Source organism: Gigantopelta aegis, chromosome 9, assembly GCF_016097555.1.
Source record: "Gigantopelta aegis isolate Gae_Host chromosome 9, Gae_host_genome, whole genome shotgun sequence".
In the NCBI taxonomy this organism is placed as follows: Eukaryota; Metazoa; Mollusca; class Gastropoda; order Neomphalida; family Peltospiridae; genus Gigantopelta; species Gigantopelta aegis.
This window is the reverse complement of record NC_054707.1, coordinates 66,151,834-66,165,468: the sequence shown is the minus strand read 5'-3', so window position 1 is coordinate 66,165,468 and position 13,635 is coordinate 66,151,834. Positions and strand designations below refer to the sequence as shown.

Below are 13,635 nucleotides of genomic sequence, written 5' to 3'. Positions count from 1 at the left end.
TTTCAGACAGAAATATCACACAGTGTTGCAAGTTGATCAAGAACCTTCAACAGCCGAGTGAAAATAATTGAATGAACATGATGATTTAGCCTGAGATACACTGACATCATTACTGTCAAAACATTTCACGAGATCAACTACAGCTAGTCAAAAGCTAATGATTGTCATTCGTGCTTATAGCAGGTTGTGTCACTGCACTGGCGTAGGAAGTGGGGAGGGGCAAAGGGGCATGTACCCCCTGCCACTTTGTTGCAGCAGCAATTGTTTTTATATACTAGTATTTATACATGTATTTATATATATACTCTTCAAAAAAAGTAGGGGAACTCTAATAAGAATTTACAATTGCCAAAATTGTAAGGTATATTAGCTGTGGGGAATGGTTACGTGATAATAGTGAATTAATTGGGCAAACATTACAACCGGTAGTCCAGTATTACAGTAGGTTTCATGACCACCAAAGATCTTGAAAGACGATTGGGGTCAGAAGTGAAATTTGAAAGTTGATGTTTTTTCATCAGTAAATCGCAAATTTAAACACTAAAAATGACTAAAAACAAAACAATAACAACTGTATGATCAACAGACTGAAAAAGATTGACAGAAATAATGTTCGTGGGTGATTAATGGACCTTCCTGGAAATTGTCAAAATCGAGAATGACACCCCATGCACGTGTACGGGGCAACTGCTTTGATGCACGTGCAAACTATGGAATGAGTTTCAGTGTGTTGATAAACAGACCTGAACGTTCTTTACTAGTATGTCTGTGGTCAAAATGTATGTTCGGTCTAATAGTTGTTATTAACATTAATATTTCAGGTTCCCTTACTTTTTTGGAAGAGTACCTGTATATATATATATACATGTATATATATATATGTGGGTGTGTGTGCTCCCCATTTTTTGGCACCTTTTTATGCCCATGCACTGCAATTCTTGTAATTGTCCAGTACATAAAATGCAGAGCTCAAATTTAACAGTGGCCATGCAGCAAATGGCCAACAGCAAATGTGCTCCAGTGCCTTCGAAATTAAACAATCTCACTGCCAAACTGGCCGTGCCTTATTTTGCAGGACGTCAAACTCGAACGTGACCCTGGAAAGTTGTTTTATTACAAAACATGAAAAGTTTCACTTATTTATTTTGCCTTGTTGCCCTGCCTTCTGGCCTTAATAGCTTTCCTGGGAAATTTGGATCCTAATATTTTGAAGACAAAACTGATTATTCTGATTTGCTAAATAAAAACATTAGATAATTAAGAGAAATACTTAAAAATCATAACAAGTGCTTTCAACATATTTCACTGGACCACAGCCATTTTAAAGGAGCCTATTACATAAGGAATGAAATCCTGTTCCAAGAACCTTAGAGTTTTGTCTAATAATTGTCTTTTTTTCCCCCCATGTCTCAATTTGCTTCATAACTTACAGACAACATGTTTTGTTTTGTTTTAATTCTTTGTTTATGCTAGGGTGTCGTCAAACGTTCACCAATTAATTCAGTTTATTCTGAAGGCATAACATATGGCTTACCTGGAAAATGGTCATCATTGTACAACATTTTAAAACAACCACACTGATTTATTCCATTAGTGTCTTCCTAATAAAGTCAAACTGAATTAGACTAAGGTTTTTCATATTAACAATACAGACAGTGAAACCATCAAAACTGGACACTTAGTAAACCGAAATTCCCTCAAAACTAAATATTTTTCATGGTCCCTTTTTAATATGAGAACAAAACTTCTCTAAACTGGATACCCAACTTCTCTAAACTAGATACCCCTTGTAACTGGACATTTTACTTGATCCTGTGGGTGTCCGGTTTAAAAGAGTTTTATTTATTAGGAAATATTGTAAAAAAATCTTTATCAAAACCAACAATTCATAATACAAAATAGTAGGGATTAATGTAATCTGTAAAATGTGTTAATATTCACATCCACTTCACAAAATGTTAGCAGACATTCAGGTCAACTTAATAAGAATAAAGTCACTTAATTCAATCAACAAATCATCACCAGGTTGTTGGTTTGTATACAAGACAAATATTTCAATTAAAGCTCATAAACTTGTTGACAAATACATATGTTATATTCCAATAATATATGATTTGATAATCAGTTCCGTGTGAGCAATTTAACCTATAACACTCTGACCGATGCTGAAACAAGGTTACAGATGGCAATAATATCGGCTGTGTTCTTGTGTTGCTATGGTTACTGCAGAGAACATGCCTGTGATCCCTTTGCTCCTGTGTTCTTCTTCATGGAAGTTTCGTAATACTTTAAGTCATGGCCTTTCAGAATGGCTTCCAAATTAGAAATCTGAAATAAGTAACGACAGTTGAATATATATATATATATATATATATATATATATATATATACACACTTAATTCCCGTTGGCTCAAACCCCGTCGGTGCTCGAGAAAGTGTTCGACCCATCGGGTAGTTTGACTGAACCATTTGGTCAACATCGAATATTTCCTTAACATCAGTTAGAAAGTTGAATTAGATACATATTATTTTGGTAACTGCAAACTTACAAATTTCATCAAGGTGTTACATAGCAAAATATCAGAGTGAAAGGATTTATTACAAATTACTCCGATTGTGTGATGCAGATGCCCTTGTCGGTATTAATTAAATGTGTGGATGCTGAAGTGATGACAGCTGAGTAACTGGCTCATTGTTTCATTTAAAACTGGTCTTGTAGACGTGTTCAGAGTAACACTTCAAGCCGAGGCCATTTTGTTTATCACAGTTCATCGAACAGGTACCGTAACACTAGCTGTACTTGAAAGATCATTACCGATAGCCGCTTAACACACATCATAACAGGTATGGTAAAGAAATGATTGCATGGCTATTGTTGCGATTCTCCGATTCATCTATAGCTCATTCCACATAAATAATTAATCCGAAAGTTGTAATAAACAACTGTGCAAACACAGCAATTGTTGGTCCTTTTCGGTGGTTTTCCATCTGATGGATCACCAGTTCGAGGGAAATATAGCTAATAACACAGACGGGACTGATAATTTAGTTCGAGCGAAGGCTTATAGTCGACCCTGAATGTGTTCGACCCATCATCAGTTAATATAAGGGTTTACCGACTTAGTTTTTGGTTCGAGCATTGCGATGTGATTGACCCTTCCGAGGTCGAGCCAACGAGATTCTACTATATATATATATATATATATATATATATATATAATCATGTATACTGCAGTCTGCAAACATTTTAACACTCATCATCTAATCTATGCATATATTTTGGAATGGACTGAAAGAAAATCTGAATTAAATAAAAAAAAAAAAAAGATATTGTGCCAATTTTATGAAGACTGAATTATTTTTTTTTAAATCCCGGTGTTAAGTAATGTACATACAGTGAAACCTGTCTAAACCAGAGACTGAATAAACCAGACTCCTGTCAAAACTGGCCAAGTTTCATGTCCCAAATTTTCTAAATTCTACAACGCCACCCTCTAAACACCGGATCCTGTCTAAATGGGATAAATATTAGGTCTCCAGCATGATCTGGTTTAGACAGGTTTCACTTCATGTGTGTAAAAAGAAAACTGGCTTTATAAATTCGGCCCATCAAATTGTCTACAATCTGACTATTTTTGTTAGAAACTCAGTCTGCTTTGAATTTTTGCTTCATTTAGTCTGGTTGATTTTTGGCGGACAAGCAGATTTCTAGATGTATTTGTCGGGTGGACTAGTGAACAATTCTGCTTATGTCTATCATTGCTTGCTATTCAGTTTTACTGTGTATTCGAAACTGAGTTCACAAACAGCTGAGAACCTGTTCTCGTCACACCACTATGCAAGGTAGTGTGGGATTTGAGAACATGAAAGACTTTCTCACCTCTTCAAAACTTTTACAAACACTTTCTCTGCCCCAGAACAGTTTTGAATACACAGAATGTTTACTTGCGAGTGTTCCTCGGTGGTTGTCCAGTGGACAAGCAAAAATTTTCAGTACAGTTTCGGTTTGAGCAATCAGAAACATTATTCTGGTACTTGAATAAAACAAACCATTTATTTGGACTAGTGAAAGTATTGGCGGAGAAGCTTATTTCTATCACTGCTTGCTATTCACAAAATTATATTCCTACAGAATAATACACACCTCTTTTGTATGATCTGTCTTAATGATATAAAAATCACTTTATATGAATACGGTTATAACCAATACCGTACAGCTAGAGATGTACAATCACTTTATATAAATAGGGATATAACCAATACCGTAAAGCTAGAGATGTACAATCACTTTATATGAATAGGGTTATAACCGATACAGTTAGAGCTGTACAATCACTTTATATGAATAGGGTTATAGCCAATACAGCTAGATGTGTACAATCACTTTATATGAATAGGGTTATAGCCAATACAGCTAGATGTGTACAATCACTTTATATGAATAGGGTTATAGCCAATACAGCTAGATGTGTACAATCACTTTATATGAATAGGGTTATAACCAATACAGCTAGATGTGTACAATCACTTTATATGAATAGGGTTATAGCCAATACAGCTAGATGTGTACAATCACTTTATATGAATAGGGTTATAACCAATACACCTAGAGCTATATAATCACTTTATATGAATAGTCCGGGTTATAACCAATACAGCTAGAGGTGTATAATCACTTTATATGAATAGGGTTATAACCAATACAGCTAGAGGTGTATAATCACTTTATATGAATAGGGTTATAACCAATACACCTAGAGCTATATAATCACTTTATATGAACAGTCCGGGTTATAACCAATACAGCTAGAGCTGTATAATCACTTTATATGAATAGTCTGGGTTATAACCGATACACCTAGAGCTGTATAATCACTTTATATGAATAGGGTTATAGCCAATACAGCTAGAGCTGTATAATCACTTTATATGAATAGTCCGGGTTATAACCAATACAGCTAGAGCTGTATAATCACTTTATATGAATAGTCCGGGTTATAACCGATACACCTAGAGCTGTATAATCACTTTATATGAATAGGGTTATAGCCAATACAGCTAGAGCTGTATAATCACTTTATATGAATAGTCCGGGTTATAACCAATACAGCTAGAGCTGTATAATCACTTCATATGAATAGTCCGGGTTATAACCGATACACCTAGAGCTGTATAATCACTTTATATGAATAGTCCAGGTTATAACCGATACAGCTAGAGCTGTATAATCACTTTATATGAATAGTCCGGGTTATAATCGATACAGCTAGAGCTGTATAATCACTTTATATGAATAGGGTTATAGCCAATACAGCTAGAGCTGTATAATCACTTTATATGAATAGTCCGGGTTATAACCAATACAGCTAGAGCTGTATAATCACTTTATATGAATAGTCCGGGTTATAACCGATACACCTAGAGCTGTATAATCACTTTATATGAATAGGGTTATAGCCAATACAGCTAGAGCTGTATAATCACTTTATATGAATAGTCCGGGTTATAACCAATACAGCTAGAGCTGTATAATCACTTCATATGAATAGTCCGGGTTATAACCGATACACCTAGAGCTGTATAATCACTTCATATGAATAGTCCAGGTTATAACCGATACAGCTAGAGCTGTATAATCACTTTATATGAATAGTCCGGGTTATAATCGATACAGCTAGAGCTGTATAATCACTTTATATGAATAGTCCGGGTTATAACTGATAGACCTAGAGCTGTATAATCACTTTATATGAATAGTCCGGGTTATAACTGATACACCTAGAGTTGTATAATCACTTTATATGAATAGGGTTATAGCCAATACACGTTAAAGCTGTATAATTTTTATTAGCTTTAAAAACCTGACTGGCACCAAAAGACACAAACAGAAATAGCTTGTTAAAAATCAGCATGATGTCTTCGACAAGGGTATTTAAAGAAGTGTCCTCACCTGAATTGTGGTCTGTTTTTTCGACTTTGCTGTGTCCAGCAGATTCTGCATCAATTGCTACACAAAACAAAAGAAATATGTTATGGGAGTAACAAAGAATTCTTTTTTTCTTTCTTTAAAGGGAATATTCTGAGTTTTCTGCCATTGCAATAGGTTTCCAACTAATAACATTTTGTAATGACTAAAATTTCATACTAAATACCGATTACAGACAATGTGTAGACTATCAATGTCTTTTTATTCAATGTGTTTCCGATAGTCCTAATGTTTGTGGGGCAAGACGTAGCCCAGTTGTAAAGCACTCGCTTGATGTGCGGTCGGTTTGCGATCCTCGTCAGTGGGCTATTTCTCGCTCCAGCCGGTGCACCACAACTGGTACGTTAAAGGCCGTGGCATGTGTTATTCTGTCTATGGGATGGTGCATATAAAAGATCCCTTGCTGCTAATCAAAAAGAGTAGCCCATGAAGTGGCGACAGCGGGTTTCCTCTCTCAATATCTGTATCCTTAAACATATGTCTGATGCCATATAACCGTAAATAAAATGTGTTGAGTGTGTCATTAAATAAAACATTTTCTTCCTTCTTTCCTAATGTTTGTAGTAGTCCAAACTGTATTTGGTCTCTTGATAATTTCATACTTACGAAACAACTTATATTAGTAAATAAAATTAAGTTTGACCTACTACAAACAGCAGGATGATCAGAAATACATTTAATATACACCAACTGATATTTTATGCAGAAAAGAAAGAGTATTTATTATGTAATTATTGTTTCTGTTAGACAGAGGGCGGGATTTAGCTCAGTCGGTTGAGTGTTCACTTGAGGTGCTTGCATCGCAGGATCAAACCACCTCAGTGGATCCATTCAGCTGATTGGGGGTTTTTCTCGTTCCAACCAGTGCACCACAACCGGACAAAGGTCGTGGTATGTGCTTTCCTGTATGTGGGAAGTGCACATAAAAGATCCCTAGCTGCAGTAGGAAAAATGTAACAAGTTTCCTCTGATGACTATGAGTCAGAATTACAAAATGTTTAATGATGATTAATTAATCAATGTGCTCTAGTGGTGTTGTTAAACAAAAGAAACTTTATTGTTAGGCAGCAACATAACAATGGCAGTAAATTCGGTACTTGAAGGTGAAACTATGAACAATGTACATTTAATAAGCAATGAACTATTACAACTCTTCCAAGCAAAAAACATAATTTTTTTATACTGGATGTTTATGCAAAGAAATAAAATTTATTTAGTGACAAAATTCATATTTAAAGAATAACTAACGAGCTATCAGGAATTATCTGTCCAGAGTGAATGAATGTTGTAAACTCCAGCCTCTGGCAAGGGTTTTACAAAATTAATTCACGAGGGACAGATAATTTGTAACTTCTCATAGCAAGTTGGTTATTCTCTTTATTACCCAATGTCACTTTTAATTAATTTTTAATGTAAAATTTCTCTACAGTCTACAACAAAGCCATCAGACATTACCTCATATAATCTTACACGCATTACATGACAAAATGTAAGTGATGTCATGGTATAACAGCGTTCTTTTTACAGCCAAATATTTACAGTACAATATAATATGACTGTGGTTGCATTAGAAAATAATAACTGTTCTATGCTACTAAAGTTGCTGCTTAGGAAAATATAACATTTCATGCTTATGAAACAAATGAGTCAAAATATTTCTGTAAATCATATAACATATGTGTAATCTGACTCATGAATGGAAACATTATATGAATGAAAGTGAAGTTCCGGTCGTGGCAAGCAACCAACCAAACGTCGTGATTTTTAAGCCAGCCAATCAGTTTATGTAGAACCAATCTGCACACTGTGCAGAGATTTTAAAAAATGACCCCTGCATATTTAAGTCCATATGGGTAATAAACCCATATCCTGAAGGTCTATGAATACTATCAGTTTATAATAAATTTCAGTTACATTCATTACAACATAACGTCAACCCACTGGTCCAGACATAGCAACAAAGAGTTTGTTCATTTCTTGATGAATGTAAAAATTACGTCGTCGGAGAATGTCATATCTGATGATGTCATTTTATATGAGCAAGTTGTCTTATTGAATGTTATTGTTTATGGACCAAAAATAATTCAAAATAAAGTATGAAATGTTTGTCTTATTATTAGCAAGTATCATTCAAAAAATTTAATTATAAGTATTGTCTATCATTTCTTTTACTTTCATCTGGGTATAAATAAAAAAAAATCATCTGCAAACTTATGTTAGAATAACTTCACTGATTCACACAGTTTGCAGATGATTTTTTTTGTTCATACCCGATGAAAGTAAAATAAATAACAGACAATCCTTAACTACAAGTACCGTGATCATATTTAATGAGTTCTACTGATAGAAATGTTCAGACAAAACTGTTTTTAAGTTCCATACTGCTATTGATACGCACATAGATACCTAGTCAGTGTTTCTGCCAGAACAAACATTTTGGGTATGGTGCTATGGAATCGAATGCAACCCCATTCAACAGGAGATATAGGGGGCCTCCCCCAGAAAGAAAATGGGTTAAGTTTAGGGTTAGAGTTAAGAAAATCATACAGTAATGACAAGATTAATTAATTTTGTCAAAAAGATTAACTTTAAAAAACAAATATGCAAAACAATTTGGGTATGGTGCCATACCCACTTTACCCTCTGGCAGAAACCCTGCTAGTTGTAGTGTTCTATTCAGTGCTTTAGATCTCACTAATTTGAACACAACAGGGTTGGGGGGTTTTGTCTGTTCTAAGCACAACATCTTTATGGTCCAGTAATGTCATTAACAGCTGTTAAAAGAGTTGAATATTCAAATATTTATTTCAAGTTATTTTAATCTAATTAAAGCTTAAAATTAATATTTTGAGATCAGCATGTTTGTACTTAATTTGGGCATGATTAGTTTGGGTATAACTATACAGAACTTCACATACGTTGTTTTCACTTCCTATTTATTGCACAAGTTTATTTTGTGCAAGAATATATACATGTTTTTTCGCAAAAGAAACGAGTGCAATAAATAGGAAGCGAAAACAATATATGTAAAATTCTGTATTTATTACATACCTTCTTTTATGTTTTCCAAAAACATTTTGTAATTTAACGTCGTAACACTTTGTTAAATCTATGATAAAAACTCCTTTCATGGATTTACAAGAATCATACTCTGCGGCAGCCTTGTGTAATGTTTCAAATATGATGTGACGTCATTTGTAAATCATATATGACATCAGTAAATAAAAGGTGCTAACTGCAGTAAAAGGAAAAAGGGAATTCCCCATTTAAATGTTCGGGTCTGTGTGATACAAAATAAATTTATCACACACTTTCAAAATGTCTTTATCACTATAGTAAGATAGAATAGGTATGTAATAAACAGGTTTATTGCCTTGACTTTGGTGCAGTCTGAATCCCTGCCATATAATACAATAAATAAATAAAACTACTAATCAATTTAACATCTGGGTTAATAGATAGTAAGATATCAAACTAAACTGACCAGCTTTCCTTCTGCTCTTTCGGCCATCTTCTTTTGTGTTTTCAGTTGTGATGCTGTCTTATCATTTGCCTGCAACCACAAAGACATAAAGAAAAATGTCAAATACGTCCACTTTAAACACACAGCAGACAACCACCTGTTAAAATAATTCACTCTATCCTCCTCCATCATAGTAACATGCTTAGCTACATGTACTAGAAGTGTTAGCTTAGGCAATCAATTTAACACACTGACTCAAAATGAAGGAGAAAGTAAGGAATATTTTATTTAATGACACAGTCTGAACATTTTAGTTACAGTTACAGTCGAATCTCATTGGGTCGAACTCAGAAGGGTCGAATACACTGCAACACTCAAACCAAAAATGAAGTCCTGAGTTACAGTTACCCATTACTGACTGAATGGTTAGGTCAACTACCCGATGGGTCAAACACTTTCTCGAGCACCGACGGGGTTCAACTGTACATGGCATTGGACATATGGTTAAGGATCACACAGACAATGAGAAAGGAAACCATAACATGATATACTATACATGTATATCAGTGAAAGAAGGAGCAACATGAAAGTACAAAAGTATAATCCAGTTAATTATAACACTGACTGCCCTAAAAACAATTTCTGAGATTCATCATTTTGTAGATGGTGTTTCTGACATTGCTCTCAATAAACACAATCCATTGAGCTTGCCATAGTTTGCTCCAAAGATTGATTTTCTTGAGATTCATGTCCGAATATTTTTTTACTTCATGTAAATATTTAGCAATTTTGTGATTTACTGAAATCCATGTACTTGTGCACACTGATGTCATCATTAACATCTAAACACAATAGACGAAGTGTACATCATCAGTGAAATATTGATCTGAGCTTGAATCACGGGACATCACTAGCTCGTGGCCTCATGTTTATAAAACATTTACAGCTGAATTTACGAAGCCTGTTTATGTATTACACGCGCGTAACTACATACATTTACAATGCTTAAACATCTGCGTTTAACAAAAACAAGCTTCGTAAATTCAGCCCTTAGAGTTTACTCAAGACTAATAGAGCCTGAGACTTTAACATCATGGCAATGCCACACAAACTGTATGTGTGTGTGACGTCATTAGAGATCAAGTCAAGACTCTATAAAAGTTTTATAAGCATAGGCTCTGATCTCACCTGTGCATTGTTGCTAGCTGCACCATTACTGCCTGTGTCTTTACTGCCTGTGCCTTTACTGCCTACAGCATTACTGCCTGTACCGTTGCTCTGTGCTGTTCCATTAGTCTGTGCTGTAACACCTGTCTTAGCTGGAGTTTTCTTGTCCATACCAGCAGCCTTCCCAGTCTTACCAGCATTCCCAGTGTCCTTCTGTCTTCCCCACACCTCAAAGACGACCGCCTGGGACGCCAGGTAATCTATGAACTGTCAGAAAAATGCAGAAATATGTGTCAGTTATGTGTTATCACAGCTCATATAAACATGTAGACAAGAGAGTTTACAGTACTGGTGAAAATATTAATATAGATTAAAAATGTTTCATTGGAAAGGAATATTAGTTTGATGGACACCTAAGCACATATGTGGTCTTAACAAACAGTTATTTTAAAACTTTTAACATGAAAAAGAAACCAAGGAAACCTGCTGCTATCACATAGGTTACTCCAACCGATAAAGGATCAAGGAGTTCAAGTACGTATGTATGCCCACATAAGACTGTCAGATCAAATGTCAGATTTTAACATGTCCCAAATGAGAAAAGGGGGTAGGGGTTAAAGAAGGCAACTGAAATTTGCAAAAAAGATTTATTAATGGGTAGAAATTTTGTATAATTAATAGTTAAAAACTACATTTTTTTGCGCATAACTAAATGTTTTGTTTTTGTTTTTTAAAATTTGTACGCAATTTAGACTTCTCTCTAATCTAAACATTTTAATCAGAATATTGAGACAAATTTTGAACCAGATCTGAAATAAGTCCGAATTTAGAACCTTTTAATTGCCCAATGGCAAGTTTATACACGGTGAAAATTTGGCTCACCATAAATGCAACTATATATTACATTTATAATTAATAATAATTAATATTTATATTAAAAAAACACATATAAATTTACACAAAAAAAACAAACAAAAATTATTCCACAAGGTTTATCAAGATACTAGTTCACTACGAGCATGTGAATTTATATGGTATCAGTATGGTAATACACGTATCTTAAATGATAGTTACTTACATGCTGAGTGATTGGTTTAAATACAAACTTCTTCTCATGACTGTAATTACTTACCTTTTTTTTTTCATTTCAACTTATTTTTCGTGCTTATATCCAATTAATGTTCAAGCACACTGTCATGGGCACACACATCTCAGATATCTGGGCTGTCTGTCCAGGACAGTGGGTTAGTTGTTAGTGGTTAGTGAGAAAGAACGGGGTATAGTGGTTTTACACCTACCCATTGAGTCGTTAAAACTTGCTCTGGGTGGGAGATGGTACCGGGCTTAGAACGCAGTACTTTACCACAAGCCTTATGTCCGATGGCTTACCCACGACACCACCGAGGCCGGTAACTTACTTACCTGGTGAGTGATTGGTTTAAATACAAACGTCTTCTCATGACCGTAGTTACTTACCTGGTGAGTGATTGGTTTAAATACAAACGTCTTCTCATGACCGTAGTTACTTACCTGGTGAGTGATTGGTTTAAATACAAACGTCTTCTCATGACTGTAGTTACTTACCTGGTGAGTGATTGGTTTATATACAAACTTCTTCTCATGACCGTAGTTACTTACCTGGTGAGTGATTGGTTTAAATACAAACGTCTTCTCATGACTGTAGTTACTTACCTGGTGAGTGATTGGTTTATATACAAACTTCTTCTCATGACCATAATTACTTACCTGGTGAGTGACTGGTTTAAATACAAACGTCTTCTCATGACCATAGTTACTTACCTGTTAACTAATTGCTTTAAATACAAACTTCTTCTCATGACCATAGTTACTTACCTGCTGAGTGATTGGTTTAAATACAAACTTCTTCTCATGACCATAGTTACTTACCTGCTGAGTGATTGGTTTAAATACAAACTTCTTCTCATGATCGAAGTTGGGGTTCATAGTGCCTGAGATCATCTCAGTTTCTGAAGCCTGTTTATCCAAGTAAAACTTGTATTTACAGAATGTCTGCAAAATAAAACCAGTCAAACATGAATATCTTCCAAACTTGTGCAAGATATATAATACTTTTTGAGGTAAATACGAGTGTCTAATATATTTAATATCGAACAGGTGTGAGAATATGATACCCTACAGCTTTGAGCATGTCTTTAATACATTACAAGACTTAGTACTCTTACATAAATATAGAATACTAAACCAGCTTGCCTGTCAAACCATTTTTATGAAATGAGTGAACAGTTTTGGTATCTGACGAGCGAAAGCGAGTCAAATACCAACACTGTTTACGAGTTTCATAAAAATGGTATGACAGGCAAGCTAGTTTAGTATTTTATTTATTACAAACCAACTGTAAACAAGCTGCAATGCAGAAGTAAGCAGATGTCAACACCCTACTACAGACTATTTTTCTACGAATTGGATCAGCAAGTGATCTACGTCACATGTAAACTTAAACGCCATCACAATGAGCAACGAGACATCATCAATGTACAGTTTAGATTTTGGCACAAAGTTGTATTAATTGTTAGCTAATGAGGTTTTGAAATTCTCAATAATGACTGAATTGTAGATGAGACCAGCAAAGATTGAGCTGAGTGAATGGGATTGACTAGATGTGACGATGACATTTTATACATAAGGCTGTGAAAAAGAGTAGCAGGTCGACAACATTGTTTTGGCTTCATACACAATAAGCACAAATATAACAGCCTATGTTATCACAATTTCAATTCATGATATTTCGTAATGGTACACTTTTAAATCATACTATTTTATACAAACGCGGTTAGATGCGTTAATAATATCTCAACAAAACATTTTTAACAGCAATTTTGCACTCAATGTTTTCTAGCATTCGGAAAAAGGACGCATCATGCACCCAGTTTATTTTAATGCAGGGAGATGCAAAGTGACGTCAAACAAATAAAAACATTACACTGCCAATATTACACTATAGTTAGATATTGAGTAATTTTTATGACATGAGTCATAT

At 34.7% G+C, this 13,635-nt stretch overlaps 1 protein-coding gene across 1 annotated transcript in view; it reads right to left on the bottom strand.

The window, feature by feature from the left end:
- Positions 1-775: 775 nt before the first annotated feature.
- The window catches only part of LOC121382347 (kinesin-like protein KIF28P), a 50,249-nt gene continuing 37,389 nt past the window's right edge, over positions 776-13,635 (bottom strand). The window contains exons 20-24 of the mRNA XM_041511932.1: positions 12,525-12,647; positions 10,638-10,883; positions 9,471-9,539; positions 5,951-6,007; positions 776-2,328 (exon numbers count right to left, since the gene is read on the bottom strand). Coding sequence (XP_041367866.1) covers positions 2,221-2,328; positions 5,951-6,007; positions 9,471-9,539; positions 10,638-10,883; positions 12,525-12,647 — 603 coding nt within the window. The 3' untranslated portion in view covers positions 776-2,220. The remainder of the gene's footprint in view (positions 2,329-5,950; positions 6,008-9,470; positions 9,540-10,637; positions 10,884-12,524; positions 12,648-13,635) is intronic.